We start from the raw sequence: 21,943 nt of genomic DNA, 5'->3' as shown, positions 1-21,943 counted from the left end.
TATTTACAACGATTGGATGGATGGACAACCAGCAAAGCAAAGTTTGAAAGTGTCAATGAACAAAAAAACAAAAAATACACGCATACAAAAAAACAAAAAAATATGGCGATGTGGACGGCACCAAGAGTAATTTGAACAAAACAAAACCTCAGTCATGAATAGAACCATGACCGAAAGGAGAGAAAGGGACGAGAGAGAGAAAAAAAAAAGACAGGACAGAGCAACGAAAATCGTAGAAAAAGCTTCATGTTCGCTTTTTGTTTTGTTTTTTCTTGTCTGCTGCCTGGTCTTTTGCTGGTTTACTTGCCCGTGTAAACGTGCTTTCGGGTCTTGAGCACAGACCACCGCTGTCGCTTGACATACCAGGTGGCGCCGGCAGCGAGAGTCAGAAGAGTGATGGCCTTCATGCCCATTCGCTTGCGCTCGTTCATTTCAGGCTCAGCGGCCCAGGCAAGGAAAGTGGCAACATCCTTGGCCATTTGGGATTGCGAGGCGGGAGTGCCGTCCTCGTACTCAATCATCTCGTCGTACAGAGCCTGGGCCATGCCGATGGCGCCGCCAGCAAAGTAGGGGTTGTAGTGGAGACCCTCGCGGAGGACGATGCCTGCTGGGGGCTCCTTGTAGCCCGTCAGCAGAGCGAAAAGATAATCCTCACGGCCATGTCGGGCCTTAATCACGAGCGAAAGATCCGGTGGCAGAGCGCCGCCGTTGGCAAAGCGGGCCGCCTGGTCGTTGGGGTACGGGCGCGGCATATAGTCGGAAAGCTTGCCGGGGCGCTTGAACATCTTGCCAGAGTCGTCAGGGCCGTCCTCGACGTCAACATCAGCGGCAAGAGCCTTAGCCTCGTCCAAAGTGTGGGTGACGCCGACCAAGTTGCGGAAGGCAATCTTGTCCAAGCTGTGGCATGCGCTGCACACCTGCTTGTAGACCTCGAAACCACGGCGAACGCTGTCAGAGGGAGAAGGGAGAGGGAGAGGGAGAGGGAGAGGGAGACGAGCAGAAAAGACGAAACGAGGTGAGACACACAGAGAATGAGAGGTCCAAGATCAACCCCTCCACAAGCCTCCAATGGTGCATGCCGCTGCATACCTGGCGTGGTCAAAGGAGCTGAGGGGGCCGCCGTGGCTCCAGGGGTACGCGGCGGGGTGGAGCTCATCGGAGCTGGCCAGAACGGTGGTGTAGAAGCCGGCAGCGGCAACCGTGCTGGCGCCAGCAGCGGCCGTCAGAAGTCCTGCGCGACCACGGAAGAGGCGAGCGAACATGCTGAAGGGGGAAACAAAAGAAAAGGGACAGAAGAAGAAAAAGCTTGGACCTGCAAGAACAATGAGGGGGAGAGGGTGAGTGATAGGATGCAAGGTTGAGGGCAAAAACGGAGAGAAGAAAGAAGAAGAGGCAGAGGACGAGATCCACATGTAAACGATCATGCTGAGATGGTTTGCTGGCATGCTTGTAGAGTCACAATGTTGATGGTGGGAGCAGGGACGAAGAAGAAGGGATGGAAGGGATTTGCGCGGAAACCCAAAAGGCACATGAAGACACACGCACCCCGCTGCGATCGCGCTCGCGGATGCGTTCATCTGCAATCCCCAAGCGCACATCCTCAACGCTGGACGAATCTGCAGGTCGACCACCAGGCTCATTGGAGCGGGAGAGGGAAGAGAACGAAAAAAAAAAATCTTCAAAGCGAGTCCACAGCCGCAGGAGGCTGCCTTTCCCCTCCTTCGGTGAGACTGAGACATTTGGCTCGTTCTGCATGACTCGAGTCGAGTGTAGCCGAAGCGAGCGTGAGAGGGAGTTGACAGAACAGAAGAGGAGAAGGAAGAGAAAGAGTGGGGAAAAAAAAAACGAAAAAAAAAAAAAAAAAAAAAAAAAAAAAAAGAGGAGATCGCTCGTCTCGCTTTTTAGTTTTTCATCGCACTGCAGCCGAGTGGAAGACAAGCAAGCGATGCGACGGGGGTCGACAGTCCGAAAGTCAAGCTCGCAGTTGTGAGGGTGGGTGGGTTTGCCCTGACGGAGGGTGCGTTGGATCGCTGCTCCGGTCTTCGCTTCTGCTGCAGCAAACCTCAAAAGGCCGCGTGCAAAGCTCAAGTCCATTGCTCCCCCCCCCTTGTCTCTCTCTCCCTCTCTCGCTTGCAACGGCTTCATCGCAGACCCCCGTCCCTCGCCCAACTCGACCAGCACAAGCATCATTCTATCAAGGCGAGCTGCGCGTTCGTCGCCACTCGGAGCGAGGAGAGGAAGAGAAGGAGCGCGAGAATGGAAAAGAGCGAAAAACCAAAAAAAAAAAACAAAAAAAAAAAAAAACAGGAAGGTTGCTGTTCTTACTCGCACAACGAATGGTCGCAGTCCAATCTCGGATGAGGGGGGTTGAGATAATGACAAAAAGATGGTGGGAAAAAAATAAAATAAGACAAAGCAAAAAGGATCGCAGGAGAAATTCGAATGTTCGAAGACACCAATTCGTGAGCAGCTGCAAGTGAAAAACCCGATCAACCACTGCTTTTGTCTGTCGAGCTCCTATGCGTGTTGAAGTACCTTCGATGGATTCGCTTTGATAAACTAGATCTATACCAAATCAATTTAGGGGGGTGGTACGGTGGTACGAACCAGGGATCACTGTTCATTTTTTGCTGACTCCAAACAATCTCTAGGCCAAATTTCGACCAGACCAAACACCCCAAATGACGAGCTTGCCGTTTATTTCACGGCGTTCCCCTGTGATGGGCACCCATGGCATGGTTTCATCAAGGTGATTGTTCCGTGGAGTGGACTGACGAGGAGGAGGTGCGATCAACTTGCGACTCAAACACAAACCACCCGATTCTGCCTCGTGTCTTTGGTCTCTCCTCCCCTCCCCCTTCCCCGCTCATCAAACAGCCAGCCGCTGGCAACGCAAATCGGAATCGACATCTTGAAGCGAGGAGGCAACGCAGCGGATGCAGCGATCGCGACCGCGGCAGCACTGAACGTGACTGGTAAGGTTTGGATTGACAAATTTCAACCTTACACTTTGTGTAATTCTGACACGATACATCCCGTTTCCCTTTCGGTTAGAGCCTTGTTCCACTGGAATTGGAGGCGACATGTTCTGCCTATTCTATCGCGCTTCTACTCGGACTGTGCACGCGGTGAATGGGAGTGGCCGATCGCCTGCCGCGTTGACGCTGCAAATTGCTCGGGAATCCTGCGCTGAGAACGCAACGTGTATTCCAACCACCAGCGCGCATGCAGTCACTGTTCCCGGAGCAGTGACGGGTTGGTGCGATACATTCAAGCTCTTTGGCAGCGGGCGTCTCACCATGCAAGACATTTTGACGCCCGCCGTGGAGCTCGCGCAGAAGGGGTGAGGATGGACGCACGACTCGACTGCTGTACATGTAGATGCAAGCAGGAGCAGGATAACACAGTCCCCCGGTGATTGTTGACCTTTGGTCTTGTTCGTTTGACGTGGCAGATTCCCAGTGAGTCACATCACCGCCCATTCTTGGTCCAATCAAGCAGCCCTGCTGAAAAGCCAATCACCAGGTGGTGCTGATTTGTTGGTTGATGGACGTGCGCCATTGCCTGCCGAGCTGTTCCGTAATCCAGCACTGGCAGGGTATGTCGGAGGCCGTCGAACGTCTGTTGTGGATTTTCGGCTGGGATTCGCTTTTTGAACAATGATTGGCTTGTTGAACTTTGGCAGAGTCCTGAAGGAGATTGGAGCAAGGGGCGCAGAGGCATTTTACACGGGTAGAGTGGCCGAAGCGATCGTGGAGTCGCTGTCTGCCAAGGGCGGCGTCATGACGCTGCAAGATTTGCAATGCCACCTGGCGCACAGCCTTTCAATTGGCCCAGACGCCCTCCACCAGGCAGCCTTGCACAATACCACCGTGGTTGCGCCGATTTCCACCTCCTTTGGTGGCCTCCGTGTCTGGGAGTGTCCTCCCAACGGCCAAGGCTTGATTGCGCTGATTGCCCTCAACATTCTGGAAGCCACTCCGGTGCTCAGTCACCCAGTCAACAGCGCCGAGTACCTGCATTACATTATTGAAAGCTTGAGGTGAGACCACAGGGGGTGTGGGTTTTTTGACTTTGTCTTTGTCCCAGATCTAATTGTGCCGTTTCAAACAGACTGGCGTTCGCAGATGGACAATTCCACATCACGGATCCTACAAAGTCAAACATTCCGTTGGACACTCTTCTCAGCAAAGTACGAAGCAAGAGCTCTGGGGAGTGGATGCAGGTTGAGTTCAAATGCTCACCTCCAATTTTGTCACTTTGTTTTTTTTCCTTTGAAGGAGTATGGCAGGACGCGCGCACAGCTCATCCGCCCAGGTTGCGTGCTCCCAGCGACGTCGACTGGTGTTCCCGTGAACTCAACGGACACGGTGTACTTTAGCGTGGTCGACGGCGAAGGCAATGCATGCAGCTTTATTGTAAGGCTTTGGAGGTTGCAGTCATCCAATCTTTCGTGCTGGGAAACTCACGACAGTAATTTTGGACATTGGTGAATCGTTTTTGGCATTGTGCAGAATTCAAACTACACGGGCTTTGGGAGCTGCATTGTCCCAACAGGGACTGGCTTTTCGCTCCAAAGCCGCGGGTCCAACTTTTCACTGGTAAGATTCCCGTACAAGATGCAGTTGAACCAGTGTGAGTGTTTTGACTGATTCCTTGACTTTGATGTTGCTGGTTGACAGATGCCCAACCATCCGAATGTTGTGGCGCCAGAAAAGCGGCCGTACCACACAATCATTCCTGCAATGCTAACAACAGATTCTGGGGAGCTGTATGCAAGTTACGGCGTGATGGGCGGTTTCATGCAGGTATGGTCGTTCTTCCGTGTGCTTGACCTGTTGTTTGCTCTCGTGCTCACCGCAATCGCGATCGGCGTCGCTCAGCCGCAAGGTCACGTTCAAGTGCTTCTCAACCTCCTGAAAGACGACAACCCGCAGCATGCTCTCGACCTGCCCAGAGTCTGCATTACACCCGATGAGCATGGGGATGGGCTGCCAACCGTGTTGCTGGAAGAAGGCATTGACGCTGCAGTGCTGCAACAGCTTGCAGGGTGGGGACACAGCGTCCAGCATGTGACTGGCACTGCGCGGTCTGTCTTTGGACGCGGCCAAGTCATCCGACGTCTGCCTACGGGTGTCCTTGTTGCCGGGTGTGATCCCCGCAGCGATGGGATGGCGTGCGGTTGGTAGCCGTACTTTTTGGCGCTTGATCACTCAGTTTTCCAATGGTTCTCAAGCAGCAGAGCGTTCATCTGCCTGTGGCTGTCTTGTTGACGGAACGGAACGGAACGCCGGGAGTGTGTTATCTCGTGTTTTCGTGTTTCGTGTTTTCGTATTTCGTGTTTCGTGTTGTTTTCGCTCTCTCTCCTTCTCTCCATCTAATGCAATCAATCTCAGCGTGCCCCTTTTTCCACATTATCTTCTTTTTTTTTTTTTTTTTTTTTTTTTTTTTTTTTTTTTTTTTTTTTTTTTTTTTTTTTTTTTTTGGCTCCTTTGCTGATTTCTTATTCCCATTCCCAATTTGGGATCCGATTCACTCCCCCAAAACAAAACACCAAACCAAAACCAACAATGCAAAAGGCCAAGAAGTTCGACATTGAGGACTCCAACATTGCCCTCCTCGGCTCCAGCCTGTACGGCCCCCCCCCCTTTTTCGCTCTTCCACTTCTCCACCTCTTCTCCACCTCTTTTCTCTCTCTTTCTTCTTCCCATTCAGATCCTTCTTCGCTTCCATCGTTGATCAATTCCTTCAACAAAAAGCGCAGAATTCCAAAATTGAAAATGATAATCTGTGACGTTTGCAATTTTTATTTTATTGAAAAGATCCTTTTGTCGTTCTTCTCTTTCTTCTTCTTCTTCTTGCTTCTTCTTCCTTCTTCTTCTTCTTCTTCGAACTGTGAATGAATACGTCTTTCATTCTCTGATTTCGTCGTTGCTGCGATGATCAAAAATCACCCAACAAAAACACAAATCTTGAATAAGAAAAGAAAAAAACCATCATAAAAAAATGCTGGAATTTTTTTTTTTGAATCTTTGATGTTTTGCTTTTTGTTTTTTCAAGCATTGCGTTGTTCGTATTTTGCGTCAGTTGACGTACGATTGAATCGCGTGCGACGCAACGCAATCAAAGCATAACGAAAGCAAAACTACACAACGAAAAACGAAAGAAAACGCCTTTTTTTTGTGTTGTTGTTCTTTGTTTTGGGTGATGCTCGATTAGGAAGTTGCCTGATTCAAACAAAAAAGAAGGAAAAAAAAAAATTCAAATAATAAATGAATAATGAATAAAAACCAACGAATCGGCGTTGATCAGGAACGAAGCGATTGAAAACCAAGTCATGAAAGCGCGATTGGATTGGAAGAACGGAACTGAAGCAAACTGAAGCGAACTGAAGGGCGAAAATTCAAACTCTGCTCTCCTCTTCTCTCTACTCTGACTCGTACTCCTTCTCCCTACACTCTCCCCTTCTGTCTCTGTCTCGTTCTGACTTGAACTCGAACGTCAAAGCATTTTGTCATCGAACGCTAGAGTCGGTTGGTGGTGGAGAACGAGTTTTTGGAAACACTGTGGCAACTTGTTGACTCACTGCACCACACTCCTCCTCCTTCTCCCTCCTGACAGTGACAAGGACGCCCGCAAGGCCGCCGCTGCCAAGGAGCCCGCTTGGAACAACGCTGGCAAGAAGGCTGGCGTCCAGGTCTGGCGCATTGAAAAGTTCCAGGTCAAGGAGTGGCCCGCCAACCAGCACGGCCAGTTCTACTCTGGGGACTCGTACATTGTCCTCAAGACGTACGTCAAGGACCCCGCGAACAACCCCGACAAGCTGAGCTGGAACATCCACTTCTGGATTGGCGAGGAGTCCTCGCAGGACGAGTACGGCACTGCTGCCTACAAGACTGTCGAGCTTGACGACCACCTCGGCGGCGAGCCCGTCCAGTTCCGTGAGGTCCAGGGCTTTGAGAGCCCCGACTTCCTCCAGATCTTCCCCAAGATTGAGCTCCTCAAGGGTGGCGTCGATTCTGGCTTCCGCAAGGTCAAGCCCGAGGAGTACAAGCCCCGCCTGCTGCACATCAAGGGAAAGAAGAGCGTTGTCGTTCGCGAGGTCGATCTGGCCCGCGGCTCGCTCAACTCTGGCGACGCCTTCATCCTCGACAACGGCCTGACCCTGTACCAGTTCCACGGCGCTAAGGCTGGCATCCTCGAGAAGCAGAAGGCTGCCCAGCTCGCTCGCGAGATTGACGCCGACCGCAGCGGCAAGCCCGTCGTTCACGTCGTTGAGGAGTCCGACCCCAGCGACTCGAAGGCCAAGGAGTTCTGGGGCCTGCTCGGCGGCGTCGGTCCCATCAAGACCGCCGAGGAGGGTGGCTCGGACGACGCCCCCAAGGGCGAGAAGAAGCTCTTCCGTCTCTCGGACGCCACTGGCAAGCTCACCTTCACCGAGGTCAAGCCCGTCGCCCGCAAGTCGCTCGACACCTCGGACGTCTTCATCCTTGACGCCATCAACGCCATCTACGTCTGGGTTGGCAAGAAGACCACCGACAACGAGCGCGCCAACGGCATGAAGTTTGCTGCCCAGTACCTGATCGACTTCAACCGCCCCAAGGCCCTCCCCATCTGCCGTATTCTCGAGGGTGGTGAGACCCAGACCTTCGAGGGCTCGTTCTAAATGCAAACGCGCCAGTTGTTTGTCTGCTTGTCGATAGTTTGTATTTGGGGGACGTGGTCTGCTTGACTGAGTTTTGTGGCATGCGTGAAAAAGGTGTTTTGTGTTTTTTTTTTCTTCCCGCCCAGCTGCATGAATACAGTCAACCGTTCGGTGTAAAAAAAAAAAACAAGATGCGCACTCATTTAAGCTGGGAGTACAAAGTCGGATGTAATGCATGTATTTGGGTTGTAGTCACATTATGGTGGAGCATTCCCAGTATTACTGCTGCTACTACTGCTACTCCGACTAGTCCCAAGAACGGACGAATGTGGGACTTTCCATGCATAAAGAGGTTGCTTGGCTGGCGGTTGCGGTGCCTGCCAACCCTGTGCCATCTTGCGTCGGTAAACGTGCTGCGCGAATCGCCGCGAGTATCCTGTGAGAAGCCATCGAGCACCTGTTAGAGAGAATTCGTTAGAGAGAAAATTAAAGGTGAGCCAAGTGATGTTCGGTCACCCAAAACGTCACACAAACAATCATAAAATCTCAGAAATGTCACTGAGAACTGAACCATTGACTTTTGCATCCTCCACCTGCAACAAATGCAACAAATGGCCACCAGCACATCTTCAACTCATGCCACGCAAACCAAAAGGGCCTCCTCACCCCAGAGACCAGCAGCCACGGGCACGACAAAGTAGACTGCTTCGCGCAGCTCGAGCTCGTGCCACCAGCGGTTGACGAGCTGGTACTGCCGCACGTTGTCGCCCAGCGTCGGGTCGCCATGCGGCACGGGAATGACGGCCAGGCCCAGCGGGAGATCCACGGGTGGCGATGTGGACGACGCGGTCTCTGCCGGGACTGGGACGACCAAGGCGGGCGTTACGCCATCTGGTCCACGATGGTGCGAAATCAACAAACCCATCGATGCTGAGAGTGACTGAGAAGGAGAAGGAGAATACAAAAAAAAAATAAAGTAGACTGATCTGAGCCGGATGGACGACTATATTTTGTTAATGCAACTGGAATAGGCTGTAGAATGAAAAACGAACGGGAATGGGGAATAACAACGTCAAACAAAGTCGACAGAGGCGGAAAGGCAAGCAGCAGGGGGGCTCACTTGGCGGCGGCGGGTTGGTCAAAGGCGCCGTACATGCTGTCAATGAGCAGTTGGTACTTTTGCATGACGACGTGACGACGCAGCTTGAGTGTCGGCCCGAGCTCACCGCCATTGGTAGTAAAGTCCATTGGGAGAACGACCCACTTCTGAACGTGCTGGGCATGCGACTCGGATAGCTCATTGACAAGACGCATTCCTTGCTCGAGTGCAGCGTTGAATGCCGGGTGCTCGAGCGCTTCGGGAATGGTTCGCACAGTGTTGGGCACTCCGGCCTGCTCGAGGGCAACCAGAGCGGTGTGATTCAGCTGACTGAGTGCGTTGCCCTCTGCGTCAAACTCGCATCGAAGGGTGAGCAGGCACGAGATGAATTTGCGGCGATCTCCAATCAGCATTGCGTTCGACACGAACGGCAAGACCTGCTTGATGCGCTGCTCGATTGGTGTAGGGGCCACATTTTCACCGCCGGCTGTGATGAGGAGTTCTGCATGGTGCAACGAAAGACAGTGAGAGATGAGCCATGACGAAGATGGCGAAACACTCCAACCCCCAACAAAATAAAGTGCAAGTTTTCCGTGGTGTACCTTTGATGCGCCCGGTGATTTGAACAAAGCCGCCCTGAATGGATGAGTGTGGCAGTCGCAAAGAAAAAGTGTTGCAAGGGTACAATTGAGCAAATCATCATTCCAGGATCTGCAAAACCATTGGCATAGCTCCATCATACCTCAAACATCTGTCCCACATCGCCTGAATGCAGCCAGCCATCGCCATCCACCACTTCAGCCGTCTTTTCGGGATGGCCGAGGTAGCCCATAAAGATGTGGCGACCGCGGAAACAAATTTCTCCAGAGCCATCCAGCCCAGGTCGATGGATGCGCGTCTCTGCGCCGTCAAACGTGACGCCGACAAATCCTGTCTTCCTTTGGCCGGGAACAGAGACAGTGTGTGGGCCGGTGCTTTCACTCATGCCGTAAATTTCAAACAAGGGAAGATTGATGGACAAAAAGTAATCCAGAGTCTCGCGCGAGATTGGCGCGGCGCTCGACAGTGCAATCTTGCATCGGTCAAGTCCCAAAGCTTGGCGAATGTTGCTAAACACCAGCGCATTGGCCAAAGACCAGCCCCAAGGCACGCTCTCGCCGCGCTCTACACGCATGTTGCCTTCCAGTCCAATTTCCTTGGCCCAGCCAGCCACGCGCTGAGAAAATCCCGAGGTCGTCTTTCCGAACGCCTGCAGCTGTTCTGCCATCTTCTCCCAGACGCGCGGTACGCCTAGGAAGATTGTGGGTCGCACAACCCGGAGCGTGTCGACCAGCGAACCCTACCGATGGCGCCATAGGGAAGCCAAAAGTAAGCGGGCAAACCGAGGGCGAGTGGTTCACGTAAACCGATAACAACGTCAGATGATGATGGTACCAACCTTGAGTGCATCGGCTTGGGCAAACCAAGTGGTAGCTCCGTGGAGCATGGGCATGTGAATGTCTGTCATTTGGGCTGCGACGTGGCTCAAAGGCAAGTAGCTCACGGCTGCAGGTAGTGGGCGTTCAAAAACCAAATGTGTTTCCTCCAGTTCGTGAGTACTGACTTGACGCCACAAAAAACCAAACAAACTCGCAAATTCCAAAACCAACCTTGCTCGTTTGCGGCAACCTTGACTTGCTTGCTGGTCTGCGCCGAAGTCCACGTCAAGTTGTCATGCGACAACATGACTCCCTTGGGGTGTCCAGTTGTCCCCGACGTGTAGATTAACGTGCAGCAGTGAGTTGCAGTCTGAGCTTGGATGCGTTCCTCCAAAGTTTCGTCCGAGGTCAAGGATGATTTGCTGAGGAATTCATTCCACTGGGAGAGAGGGAAATGATTGTGAAGCAGAATATAGACCGAGTCAGCAACTGACACCAACAATCAAAACGCAAAAAAAAAAACCATGCCACAACATACCGAGTAAAGGCCTTCGCCTGGCTCGCTGAGCTTGTCGTGATACTGAATGATCGCCTTGACGAGCGGAAGCCGATGCCGTACCTTCAGGATCTTCTGCAGCTGCGTGTCGTTCTCGACAACCACAATATTGGCCCGCGAGTCCTCGATGATAAACTGGCAAGCGTCCGGCGAGTTGGTCGTGTAAATGCCACACCCGAGGCCTCCCGCGAAAATGGCACCCAGGTCTGCGATAAACCACTCGGGCGAGTTGAATCCAAGGATGCACACGCCATGGTGCGGCTCAAGTCCCAGCTGTGCAACAAACAACCACACGTTAAAAACAAAATTGAGCGAAACAAATTTGTGCAAGATTTATCCAAAATTCAGAGGATTTGTGTTTTACCGCGATGAACGCCTTGGCTGCAGTGCGGACGGTCTCGTAGTAGTCCTTGTACGTGATGAACGACCATGCGTTGGCTGGCGGCAGCTTTCTTCCGGAGCTGGTTGCCGGGTGGCTGCTGCTGCTGCTGCTGCTGCTGCTGCTGCTGGTTGAGCTGTTGCTAGCGCGGCGATTGCGAGCAGTGCTGTTGTCATTCGTACTCGTCGCGCTGTTCGTCATGCTATTCGTTGTGCCTGGAGTATCACCGTGTCCGTTCGGCAGGCTGTTGCTGCTCGTGTGGCTGGCTGTGCTGCTGTTGCTGGTCGTCGGAACAGCTGCTGCCGTCGGCGGAAGAAACGCAAGCGCCCGCTTGGTCCCGTGCTTGGTGCTCGCGTCGCGCATGACTTCCATGACAGTGCGTGCTGGCTTGGCAGAGTCCCCCTGAGTGCCCAGCCGCAGCCGCACTGGCACAGACGGGTCGCTCGACCACGTCGGAGTTCCGCCAGGCGAGACTGAGAGCACATCGCCCATCCGACTCGGCGCCGTCGCTGCAAACCCACCCCCGGCAGAGTGCGGCGTGCTTGGCTCGCTGAGTGACGATCCAGACGATGTGGACGCCGTCGTCGAGGTCGACCGGTGGTACTGCCGACTGCTCGCGCTCGCAGACTCGATCGGCACAAACATGGTAAAGCAAAGCAAAAGAGTGAAAAATAAAAATGAAAAATAAAATAACAATAACAATAAAAAATAAAAAAATAAAAACACTGTGCAAGCCACTCAAACAATGGTAAGCCTCCACTTCAATCCAATGGTGCTGTGGGGGGGGGGGGAACCCCCTCCCAAACCCCCTGATTGCAACCAAAAGAACCAACTCGCTCGGAATGAGAGAATGTGACCAAAAGACAAAAGCTTCCATGTGCTGGCAGAATTGAAAATGAACATTGTTAGAAATCGTATTACAACAAACTTGAATGGCTGAATAACAAAAAGGATCCTGGGCAGGAGGGCTATTGCGGTGCAAGTCGCAGGCGCTTGCGAGTCTGGACACCAGTATCGTCATTGGCAGACGGGACGGTGGGTGTTGTGGCAGCGGATTCAGCGGATGGAGTGTCGAGAGATTGCAACCCTGATCCTGCGTCGGTTTCCATTGAGCTTGAATTGCTGCTGCGAAGTCTGCTACTGCTCCTGAGCGGTCGGGATGAGGAGGATGGTGGTACACTGGAAGAAACTTCCAAATGACGGCGTTTGAGTGGAAGCGAATTGCTGGCAGCCTGGGCTGGTGCTAAACGGATAGCAGCAGAAGCTGGACTTGCCAGTGTATTGTCGTCGGCATCATCATTGTTAGGGCTAGCGGAACCTGGCTCAACTGAAGCAAGCGAGGCCATTGTGTCCTTGTCTGGAAGTGAAAAGGCTCGGGACTTGTCCATTTGCGGCAATGGACAGCCAAAAGCCACCAGGGGAAGGTCATCGGTAATGTCGATATACGTAATGTCTGCCAGGGGTGGGAAGAAGCTAAAGGAGCAGCCGCACGGCAGTGCTGGTGGAGGTGAGGTCGGTCGCGGTGCTGGGGCTATCGCCTGCGGTGTAGGTGCGTGGGGTGTTGGTGCAGCAGGAGAGGGTGCGCTGAGTGGTGGCGTTGCTGGAGCGGAATCAACACGGCTGTCGTCCAAGAGTGGTGGCACTGCTGATCGAGAAAAACCCGCACCACCGGCCTTGACGACAGCAACTTCATGACCATTGTGTACGTGCACGCGCGAAGAGTCCACGTTGCGTTTGGGGGCAACATGCTTCAGTGTGCTGGCAAATACAGAGTTATCCAGAAGATTCAAGTGGAACTGGGAAGCGTGGCGCTGGACCAACTTTTGCTTGGCCGCCCTTTCGCGCTCCCACCGCTTGCCCCTCTTTTCTTGGAACTCTGCCTTGTGGTGGCGGTTGTCAAAGGCTGCATCGCTCATATCCTGTTCAAAAAGGCACAGATCAGACACGCAGTTCTCACCCATACGTCCCCTTCAACTCGCGTGAGTAGCTCACCTCGTCACTCGCGTCTTCTGACTGGAGAAGCGCGCTGAGCTCTGGGAAGCTTTTGCTGGAAGTACCAGCGGCCTTTCGACCAGTGGGCTCAGAAGCCAGTCTGCGCCATGTTGGAATTGCTGCCACCACGATTCAAAAACGGGCTTCGAAGGTCAGTCAATGCCGACACATGGACAAAACAGAAAAACAAAGAAATACACACCAATCTCAGGCTCATCGATCCGCGTTTCGACCTTCAATTCATCAAGAAATCCGTATGGACGCGGTTGCAAAAAGAAATCGGGCAGATGTGCAGATCCGAGCGCTGCAAACTCGAGCCTTCGGAACGGTCGAACGTCCTCCTCTGATTCAGAATCGTCTTCATCGGATCCTTCACTTTGTCCAGGTTCGTCAGGAAGGGGGTGAGAATGGTCGCTGTTGTTGTTGTTGTTGTTGTTGTTGTTGTCGGTGGGTACAATTTCGGTCGGGATATGCGACATGGAAGGCGGCACAACTTTTCCGTTTTCGCTCGCAGCAGACGTGTCGTAGGCCCTCAGATGGCTCGGCTGCGAGATTGTTGAGCGGTCTCGCAGTCGGCGCGGCTCGTTGGCCTGCTCTGGAGTGAGCGTTGGGTCCAAGCCCCACCACTTGGAGTTTGTCATCCGAGGTTTCTTGGCGGCGGCAGGTTCGCCATCAGCTGGTGGTTCTGCTGAGGTCCTTGGTGGCACTACCAACGGCGTTGCCGATGACGACGCTGAAGATGACGACAACGATGATGATGATGATGATGATGGCTGTAGCTGCTGATTGGGAATGCTTTGCAATGATTCCTTGCTGTTCGCGGTGGTGTCGGAGGCAGCCGGAATAGGGTGTGACATGTAATTCGAAGCAGCAAGTGCTGTGCTGGTCTCGAGCAATTTCCCATTGCTATGCTCGTGGTTGAGACGTGTCTCTTGAGCTTGCATAGCAGCAATAGGCTGCTCGGTCGTCTTGATGTGTCTTGAGCGAGGGGTTGGCAGGGGTGAGGCTGGTTCAGCGGCGGTCAATGGTGCCTGTTCCGCTGGTGCACCAGCCTCGGCAGATCGCCGAGCCGTGGATTCAGCAAACTCTCGCACATTGCTTCGAAGCACTCGCGCGTCTGCCTTGACCGTTGGTACGAGCAAGACGGGCGGCGCTCGTCCATACACTGAGATGGTCCGGTTTGCGTCTGGCGTGCCGACCACCGCCGCAATCGCCGTGATCTTTGCCGGCACCAGACCTGCCCTTGCCAGGACTGCGGTGGACGCGGCTGGGATGGATCCTGGTGGTGGAGGCGGCGTCGCTGGCTGGAGTGCTGCTGGATCCATGTTGTTGCTGTAGACCAGCCCAGCCTCAGCGACTCCCGCAGCTTGCGGATGGCTCAATGCAGCGCTGATAGTACCAGCAGTCGTAGTCGTAGCAGTAGTCGTAGTAGTAGTCGTTGTAGTAGTTGTAGCAGTCGTAGTCGTAGCGGAGGCAGTCACTATTGGGCTTTGCGCCTCCACCTTCACAGCACTGCTGCTATTACTGTGATTGCCGTTGCCATTGCTGCTTGTTGTCGTCGTTGGTGTATCCGTCAACGCACTCGTCGTAGTAGTGGCGTTGCTGCGACCGTTGCTACTACTATTACTATGACTATTGCTGCTCTCTGGCTCAGATTGCGAGTTGAGCCTGCTCCGAACCATTCGCCTGCTTAGAACCAAAGAAACGCTCACTCGCTCAGAGTTTCAGAAATCTCAGAATCTGTTTTTGGTTTTTATGTTTTGCGGTTGTTGACTTTGATGAGGTACAGTAGTAAGCAAATTTGAATGAAGACTGGCTTTTGCTTTGCTTGACCATTTACCAATGCTATGAGCTCTCTATTGAGAAGCCCCTTTTTTTGTCTTGTTTCTCTCTTTTATTATTGTATCTCGCTTCATTCATCATTTATTATTCTTGTTTTTCTATTTTCTGAGCGTTTTTGTTTTCTTTCCTTTTTTCCATTCGCATCCAACTGCGAAACAAACAAAAAAAGCCTCGCTTTTTTCTTCTTTCGTTTGCTTTTTGCTTGCTTTTTGCTTGCTCTGCGATTACTTTACAAAAATGGGCAACATTGAAGCGAGTCAACGCAGCAGCAGCAGCAGCAGCAGTGTGAATGGGAGCGGGAGTGGGAGTGGGAGTGGGAGTAGCGTGAGCGTCGATCGTCGCCGTCATCCTTCACTCTCGTCGCCCTCCTCTTCCACTTCCACTTCCACGGCTTCGGCTTCGGCTGCGGCTTCGGCTTCGGCTGGGTCTGTACGGTCTCCGTCTGGCCGCTCAAACTCGTCTGCGTCTGCGCACCGCTCCTCAGTCCCAGGTGCCAGCAGCAGCTCTTCTTCTTCCTCGACTGCTGGGGCGTCATCATCACTGTCCTCGCCTTCGTCCGCGCCCACGCTTGCACCACGCACACCCCAACAACAACAACAGCAACAGCAACAGCAGTCTCATACTCATCACTCGCAGGCACCTCACGCTCGCCCAGCGTCAACACACTCGTCGGCCTCGTCCCAGCGTCACTCGACCCACTCCCAGTCGTCCGTCTCAAGCAATGCCGCCGCCGCTGCTGCTGCTGCTGCTGTCTCCACTACTGCTTCATCATCATCATCATCACGACAGCATCGTGCGCCTGCCTCGGGTGGAGCGACGCCAGCACGGTCCAACTCGAGCTCAGCCGCCAGCCCGCGAACTCCCGCCAATGCTGCCAGTAGTGCTGGAGCGTCAAGGTCGAGCTCGTCTGCAGGACCCCGTCGATCTGCCTCAAGTGCATCTGCAGGGTCGTCGGCACCGTCGTCGTCGTCGTCGTCGGGCGCTGGCACAACGTCGCTGAATGACTTGTTGACGCGACTCGTTCTGAGCTGGCAAGACTCGGACAACGATGACCGTGATGACCATGATCATGATGATGCGATTGGCAGCTACGATGGCGACGCATTTGGCGTTGGTGCGCGAGGTCGCAGTGTATCAACGCCGTCCAACAGGAGGTACGGCGGATCGTCCAACAGAGACAGCTCGCTGCTATTCCAGCCAAGTAAGCTAGCTCGAGAGCGGCTGATATGTGAAGCCAAAGACCCGAGACTCATACTGTATTTTTGATCGTCGTTCCCGTTCGTTTCTCTGCAGCTTCAGCCAAGTGTCCGTCCTGCGCGTTAACGTTTGTCGACATGGCCAAATTGGAGCGCCACTTGGAAACTTGCCTTGCCACAGCTTGTGCAGGGTACAATGGTACGTACTGAGTGTGCGTGTGTGCGTGTGTGCGTGTGTGCGTGTGTGCCGGCAGCAGCCAGCTCAAACCTCGATGAGATGGCACGATGAGCGCTCAAAACCAAAACCCCCCTTCCGGCGTTTGTCTTCTTTGACAGATGAAGTCTTGAAAGTGGACATGAGTGCCAACATTGAGTGCGTGATTTGCTTTGAGAGCTTTCTCGCCGGGCAAACCATTGCACGACTTCCGTGCCTTTGTATTTACCACAAGCAGTAAGGCCGCACTCAACAAATTTGGCTTTGGCATTTTGGCCGACGTTGAATGGATTCTGACTATGATGTGTGAAACTGTGGTCCTGCAGCTGCATTGATGATTGGTTTAACACGAGCCGAACCTGTCCCGAGCATCCAGGGTAGTATCTGCGCCTTGTTTGGATTGGTTTAAGACTTTTTCAATTGTTTGCCTCTTGAAAGCCAAAAAACAAAAACTGGCTCCGTTCAGTTTGAATAATTTGTTGATCTTTGTACAAATATAAATGTATACATATGGTTTCATAACAATGGGTGGTTTGCATTAACGATTATCAACAGGACTCCCAAGCTTGACGACACGACGCGCGGCTGCTTTGAAAGGGTTTCCTAAAAGGGCCACCGCAAATAGGAAGGTCGTCCAAAGCAGACAAAAATGTGAGTGACACATGAACAAGAGCTCAACGTCAAAATGAAAAAGGGGGGGGGGGAAACACAAATCAAAAAATTGTCTGTTGAGAATCGAGCAGCCGACCGCTGTCAAAAGCGATCGGCCTGACCAGTCTGGTGGTTCCCTTCTCCTTGCGAGAGTTGGGACAGACGGCGATTGGCATCAACAAGTTGCTCTGGCAAAGATGGATTCTCTTCCTCCACGGGATAACAAGGAACAGAATGAAATCTTTGCAACAAAATCAAACACGAAGACGGCACTCGGGAATGTCGAGTAGCCGCCATCGACGTGTTTGATCAACGTAGGATAGAATGGAGACGAAGCGAGTCGGGGAGGTGGATTGGATCGGCTTGTCCGAAGACAGCTGAGGAACTTACTTTTTCTTCTTTTTGGTTTTCTTAGGCGACGGGAGTATTAACAAGAGCAGAAGCTTCGGCGGCGGCGTGAACAGACAAGGGTGCAGCCGCGCTGGAATTGATGACACTGAGGACGCTGTTCCAGAAGATGCCAAACATGTTGAGGGCGACAAAGCGGTACTTGAGAGGAACAAGCGTAAAGTTGATCATGTTCGCGGCTGGCCAGAAGAGCGTGCCAAGCATGAGGGTTCGCGGGACCACCTCGGACATTTTGTGCTCGATAGACTCTGGCGATCGTCGCTCGAGCATGCACATGCCCGTGAAGAAGGTTGTGACAAAGACCGGGAAGAGCGTCAAGTGGCCCGTGGCCGCCTTCTTTGCCGCGACCGCCAGGGTCTTTGCCGGACCGTAGATGCGATCGAGCTGTCGGAATCCGTAAAAGAAGAACGGTCCATGCAAGACTGCGCCGAGGGTGGCAAACCGAAGCGTGCGCGCTCCGTCAAATCCGTCCGGCAGGAGCCCAGCGAGCGACGGCGGGAGCTCTGCCAGGATCCGCGGCGGCAGCTCGAGCCCAGTGCTTCCCAACGCGACGACGTACGGCGGCGTGCTGAGCGGCGGGTGTGGTGGCGGCGGCGGCACAGCGGTCGCGGCTGGCTGACCACGCGGTCGATCCTTCGCTTCAGCACTGGCAGCACTGTCAGGAGCAGTCGTGGAGCCGCTGCTCTGCAGGTAGATTTGGGCGAGTTGGATGCCAGTGTCGCCAATCGCCATGAGCGAGCACGAGGCCAGCGAAGCGCGCAAAAAGGCCATTGAAAAGGAAAGGGAAAGGAAAGGAAAGGGAAAAAAAAAAAAAAAAAAAAAAAAACCCTTTGGATTCAAAGGTCTGAAACAAGCTGCAGTGAAGAAGAAGACTGATCTGAGATGGACGAGCTCAAGCTGAGAGTCTCAAAAAGGGAAGAGAGTACAACAAGTGGTGAGAACGATAAAGGATTGAGTGACGATGGATTTGAAGGATGGATCAATGAAGGAGGAGAATGAAAAGAAGGAAATGAAACAAGGAAACGTGCGATCTGTCTGACATTTCACCGAGAAGTTACTTCGGAAGCGATGCATAACGAGTGGAACTGGCAGAATCGAACGTAGTCGAGTGACTCAGAAACGTTTTGTTCCTCGCGCTTTTTGTATTCTGAACCGGGAGCAAGCGCCATGCATCAGCGTGGAAAATTTACTTGGAAACCTCGTCATACAGCCACCAAAGCACCATTGCTCGATCGGGCGGCGGGGTACGCGACAACAAGAAAACGAGCCCCCACTGGCCAGTGGCGCGCTTTTACAGCATCGCTCCAATTTCGCGGATGGGCGTGCCATCCTCAAAGCCTTTCAACCCTTTGATGAGCTGCGTAAAGGTTGGTCGCAGTTCCGGAATAGTGTTCCAGCAACTGAACATCAGGCCAAAGAGGTCAGCTGAGCAGTGCTCCGGCTGAGGCAGTCGTCCACCAGCCTCCACATGCGCCAAAGTCGCTCGCCCCTCGAGGTTGCCGTACGGCATTGCGCCGTAACTGAGGCATTCCCCTACCAGTATGCACCAACAATAAGTGAGATGCAAGTGCAAATTTTCACAGCACACGACTCGACTTACAGGCGGTCACGCCGAACGACCACACATCGGACATGGACGAGAACTTGCGGAAAGTCATTGATTCCGGCGCCATCCACTACAAAACGCAGGATCGCCATAAAATGAGTATCAAAACCGCAAACAGCAACCCGTTCACACGCTCAACTCACCTTCACAGGAAGCTTGCCGCGCGTTTGCATGCGATAATAATCGTTCTCATCGGTCAGTTCGCGAGAAAGCCCGAAATCGGCAATCTTGACCACCATCCCCTTGCCAACAAGGCAGTTTCGAGCAGCAAGGTCACGATGAACAAAGTGGAGCGTGCCCAGATACTCCATGCCAAGTGCAATTTGGCGGATGGCATGCACCTGCTCGTTCTCAGACCACTCGAACGACTGCTTTTTGGACTTTTGCAACAGCGTGTGCAAATCGCCATACTGCACAAACTCGAGCAGAACGAGATGAGGCTCTGACTCTACGAGAGCCGCAAGTAGACGCACGACATTCGGATGCACGAACGGAGCCATCAATGTCGCCTCGCTCTCAAAGTCTTTGTGGGATTGTTCGTCCGCGTTGGACTTGAGACTCTTGACTGCGACTTGCACGGCTTCAGACGGCGCTTTACGTCCAAGCAAGGCCTGCGCTCGTTGGGGCAGCACGTTGAACGCCACTTGACCCAGTGCCACATCGCCAAAGTTACCACTGGCAAGGTACTTGACAATGGTCAAGCCTTCACGAACGCGACGAGAATTGCTGCCCGTGACATACGGGCTTTCATTGTCGTAGAGCCCCTCTGTAGAAGAAGGCGTTGAGAAATCTTCGTACAAAGGTTGTGGCTGCCTTGGATCGACGTTGTCGTAAACTGAACTGCCATCGTTTTTGGGAGACTGAGTCGGATGGTTCAGAGGAGAAATTGCCAGTTCAACAGCCTCCTGGTAGACGGGACCGGCAGAATCGTTCGGTCGCTTCACGAAGCCTTGCGAGCGCCTGCGCCGCAACACGATAAATACCGCTGCAATTATCGCAACACCGGCAACAGAGGCAACAACAGCAGCGATGACAGCCGCTGAGTCGCCGCCGCCGCCTTGTTGTAATTCACATGATCCACTCGTCATGCCATACCCATCATAGCACTGAGTGCAGGGAGCGGATGAATTGCAGGTCAAACAATTGAGTGCGCAACACGCACCGGACCCAGCATCATAGCAGGTGGCACAGGCTGCATCACACGCTGCAGTACAAACGTCAGTGAGATGGTCACATTCAGAGTGCAATCGCCTCTCAAACGTACGATGTGGTTCGGAAGCACTTCCGTATGTGCTGGGCGGAGCGACAGAGTTCCCACCATAGGTAAAGTTGTTGGGGGCCAGATTCATCACAAACATGACATAGGGCAGCCCCTGAAACAGACCGGGCGGCAAAGTGGTGAAGGGATTGTTTTCCAAGGCCCTGAAAGTATCTCGAAGTGAGAAAATTGAATGGAACGCGAGCTTTTCAGGTGCTTGCCTTACAAGTAATTCAGCATACTGAGATCTTTGAATGCGTCAGCCGGAATGCTGGTGAGCAGGTTGTCCGATAGATACCTACAAATAAGAGTTGCAAACGAGTGAGCTGGATGTCGGGGTGAGCGTGATTCTTGTGTCCTTGCTTGCTCACAACGAATGCAGCACAGGTAGGCCTGTGAATGCAGACCCGGAAATGCTGGTGATCTTGTTCTGATGTAGATATCTACAGATAGAGTCGCCAAGGAGTGAGCCATGTCAGCGTGGCTCGTTCTCTGTCGCTGCTTGCTTACAGTGTATGCATCGCAGTCAGCCCTGCGAATGCATTTGCGGGAATCCGAGAGATCTGGTTGGATTGCAGCGTCCTATCAACCCTTGGCAAATCAGGGGAGGGTCATGATGATTCAATTCACATCTCAACTCGACGGCAGCACCTACAGCAGCGTTGTGGTCGCTGGGATTCCACTGGGGATGGTTGTGAGGGAGTTGCCGATGCAGTTGACGGAAGTTCCGTCCGAGCAATCGCACGCGCCGCCAGGGCCACAGGCATTGACTGCTTGTGTCAATTGGACGTGCTGAATCACGCACATCAGCAAAAGCAGACCAAAGGCAAGTCCTTTTGATCTCATCTGGCATCGGAGACACAAGCATTGGCGGAATATTCAAAGGTGAGCGCAATGTAAAATTCAGTCGCTCCATAGGTTGTCCCCCAATCTCTGTCCTTCGAAATTCCCACACACAGTCTGCAAGCTAGGCGTGTGTGCTGTTTGCTAGCTGCTCCTTTCCCCTCTGGGTCACGCTCAACCCCCTTTCCCAAAGTTGACCCGATTATCGCGCTTCAACTTTCCCTGCCCTCTGCGGATGATTTGCGTGCATACAGTATTGGAGCAGCCTTGCATTTTTTTCCAGAGGATGCTGGCGTCTGTTTGTCCACGAATGAAACGCCTCTGTCGATTTTCCGGGGGTGCGGGGGTGGTGGGGTGGTGGGATGGGGGTGGGAGAGAGGTGAGCGCCAGGGTCACCCGAGGGTCAAAACCCAAAACCCAATAAAGCAATCTACTACTCGTTTCTCCTGCCGACTGTCTTTGCTTCTAGTTCGGTGATTGCCGCCGCATTGAACATCGACATTGGGGGGCAGCTCGACGACAAGCTGGAGGGGCAAGCTGAGGGAGCTGGGGTTCTAAACCTCGTTCTCTGTCCCGGCCGCTCTTTCGCTTCTCTATCTCTCTCTCTCTCTCTCGCCTCTGATCCTTCGGATGTGCTCCTTGTTCTGTTGCAGCAAGCTCAATCCAGTCAAGATACAGAAGGGATGGAGCGGAAGCAACAGCGGGACTCGCAATTGGTGGAGGGGGGCCCTTATTGGCTAACCGTTGTCAAGTGGGAGAACAAATACAAAGAGTGATCATCGTCCTCGTCTGTTCGGCACATTCAAGTCAGTTGTGGCAATGAAATAGAATGCGAC

The 21,943-nt window shown here is 53.1% G+C and overlaps 9 protein-coding genes across 10 annotated transcripts; 3 read left to right on the top strand and 6 right to left on the bottom strand.

Moving 5' to 3' along the window:
- Positions 1-17: 17 nt before the first annotated feature.
- On the bottom strand, positions 18-1,317 carry CAOG_06849 (cytochrome c-1). The gene is made up of 2 exons (XM_004344420.2): positions 1,090-1,317; positions 18-948 (listed from the first exon to the last, which is right to left on the bottom strand). The coding sequence occupies exons 1-2, from the start codon at positions 1,260-1,262 to the stop codon at positions 300-302; spliced, it is 822 nt and encodes a 273-aa protein (XP_004344470.1). The 5' UTR covers positions 1,263-1,317; the 3' UTR covers positions 18-299.
- Positions 1,318-2,631: 1,314 nt separating this feature from the next.
- CAOG_06848 (gamma-glutamyltranspeptidase) lies at positions 2,632-5,400 on the top strand. The gene is made up of 10 exons (XM_004344419.2): positions 2,632-2,749; positions 2,878-2,975; positions 3,055-3,343; positions 3,455-3,598; positions 3,686-4,042; positions 4,114-4,192; positions 4,281-4,418; positions 4,515-4,601; positions 4,683-4,808; positions 4,884-5,400. Exons 1-10 carry the CDS (start codon positions 2,682-2,684, stop codon positions 5,187-5,189), a joined length of 1,692 nt encoding a protein of 563 aa, XP_004344469.1. The 5' UTR covers positions 2,632-2,681; the 3' UTR covers positions 5,190-5,400.
- A 138-nt stretch (positions 5,401-5,538) lies between these two features.
- Positions 5,539-7,843, top strand: CAOG_06847 (fragmin60). The gene is made up of 2 exons (XM_004344418.2): positions 5,539-5,632; positions 6,622-7,843. Exons 1-2 carry the CDS (start codon positions 5,571-5,573, stop codon positions 7,664-7,666), a joined length of 1,107 nt encoding a protein of 368 aa, XP_004344468.1. The 5' UTR covers positions 5,539-5,570; the 3' UTR covers positions 7,667-7,843.
- A 24-nt stretch (positions 7,844-7,867) lies between these two features.
- Positions 7,868-8,614, bottom strand: CAOG_06846 (hypothetical protein). The gene is made up of 2 exons (XM_004344417.2): positions 8,312-8,614; positions 7,868-8,102 (listed from the first exon to the last, which is right to left on the bottom strand). Exons 1-2 carry the CDS (start codon positions 8,568-8,570, stop codon positions 7,903-7,905), a joined length of 459 nt encoding a protein of 152 aa, XP_004344467.1. The 5' UTR covers positions 8,571-8,614; the 3' UTR covers positions 7,868-7,902.
- A 22-nt stretch (positions 8,615-8,636) lies between these two features.
- CAOG_06845 (hypothetical protein) lies at positions 8,637-11,797 on the bottom strand. Its single transcript, XM_004344416.2, has 7 exons — positions 11,083-11,797; positions 10,701-10,991; positions 10,394-10,601; positions 10,183-10,289; positions 9,487-10,083; positions 9,347-9,380; positions 8,637-9,246 (listed from the first exon to the last, which is right to left on the bottom strand). The coding sequence occupies exons 1-7, from the start codon at positions 11,740-11,742 to the stop codon at positions 8,762-8,764; spliced, it is 2,382 nt and encodes a 793-aa protein (XP_004344466.1). The 5' UTR covers positions 11,743-11,797; the 3' UTR covers positions 8,637-8,761.
- Positions 11,798-11,977: 180 nt separating this feature from the next.
- On the bottom strand, positions 11,978-14,891 carry CAOG_06844 (hypothetical protein). Its single transcript, XM_004344415.2, has 3 exons — positions 13,292-14,891; positions 13,090-13,208; positions 11,978-13,016 (listed from the first exon to the last, which is right to left on the bottom strand). The coding sequence occupies exons 1-3, from the start codon at positions 14,769-14,771 to the stop codon at positions 12,066-12,068; spliced, it is 2,550 nt and encodes an 849-aa protein (XP_004344465.1). The 5' UTR covers positions 14,772-14,891; the 3' UTR covers positions 11,978-12,065.
- Positions 14,892-15,019: 128 nt separating this feature from the next.
- On the top strand, positions 15,020-16,866 carry CAOG_06843 (hypothetical protein). Its single transcript, XM_004344414.2, has 4 exons — positions 15,020-16,132; positions 16,225-16,326; positions 16,464-16,578; positions 16,668-16,866. The coding sequence occupies exons 1-4, from the start codon at positions 15,169-15,171 to the stop codon at positions 16,720-16,722; spliced, it is 1,236 nt and encodes a 411-aa protein (XP_004344464.2). The 5' UTR covers positions 15,020-15,168; the 3' UTR covers positions 16,723-16,866.
- Positions 16,803-18,265, bottom strand: CAOG_06842 (hypothetical protein). Its single transcript, XM_004344413.2, has 2 exons — positions 17,383-18,265; positions 16,803-16,944 (listed from the first exon to the last, which is right to left on the bottom strand). Exon 1 carries the CDS (start codon positions 18,169-18,171, stop codon positions 17,404-17,406), a length of 768 nt encoding a protein of 255 aa, XP_004344463.2. The 5' UTR covers positions 18,172-18,265; the 3' UTR covers positions 16,803-16,944; positions 17,383-17,403.
- Positions 18,266-18,527: 262 nt separating this feature from the next.
- CAOG_06841 lies at positions 18,528-21,865 on the bottom strand. Of its 2 annotated transcripts, none has more exons than XM_011272379.1 (9): positions 21,850-21,865; positions 20,920-21,110; positions 20,775-20,846; positions 20,636-20,707; positions 20,491-20,562; positions 20,271-20,428; positions 19,150-20,210; positions 19,001-19,076; positions 18,528-18,933 (listed from the first exon to the last, which is right to left on the bottom strand). In XM_011272379.1, the coding sequence occupies exons 2-9, from the start codon at positions 21,108-21,110 to the stop codon at positions 18,692-18,694; spliced, it is 1,944 nt and encodes a 647-aa protein (XP_011270681.1). In that variant the 5' UTR covers positions 21,850-21,865; the 3' UTR covers positions 18,528-18,691. The 2 variants fall into 2 exon arrangements, with proteins under 2 accessions (XP_011270681.1, XP_004344462.2); XM_004344412.2 differs by lacking the exon at positions 21,850-21,865 and adding an exon at positions 21,360-21,429.
- Between the last annotated feature and the right edge of the window lie 78 nt (positions 21,866-21,943).

This window comes from Capsaspora owczarzaki (assembly GCF_000151315.2).
Source record: "Capsaspora owczarzaki ATCC 30864 unplaced genomic scaffold supercont2.12, whole genome shotgun sequence".
NCBI lineage: Eukaryota > Filasterea > Ministeriida > Capsasporidae > Capsaspora > Capsaspora owczarzaki.
The sequence above is the reverse complement of the archived record's forward strand: the minus strand, read 5'-3'. Positions and strand labels throughout refer to the sequence as shown.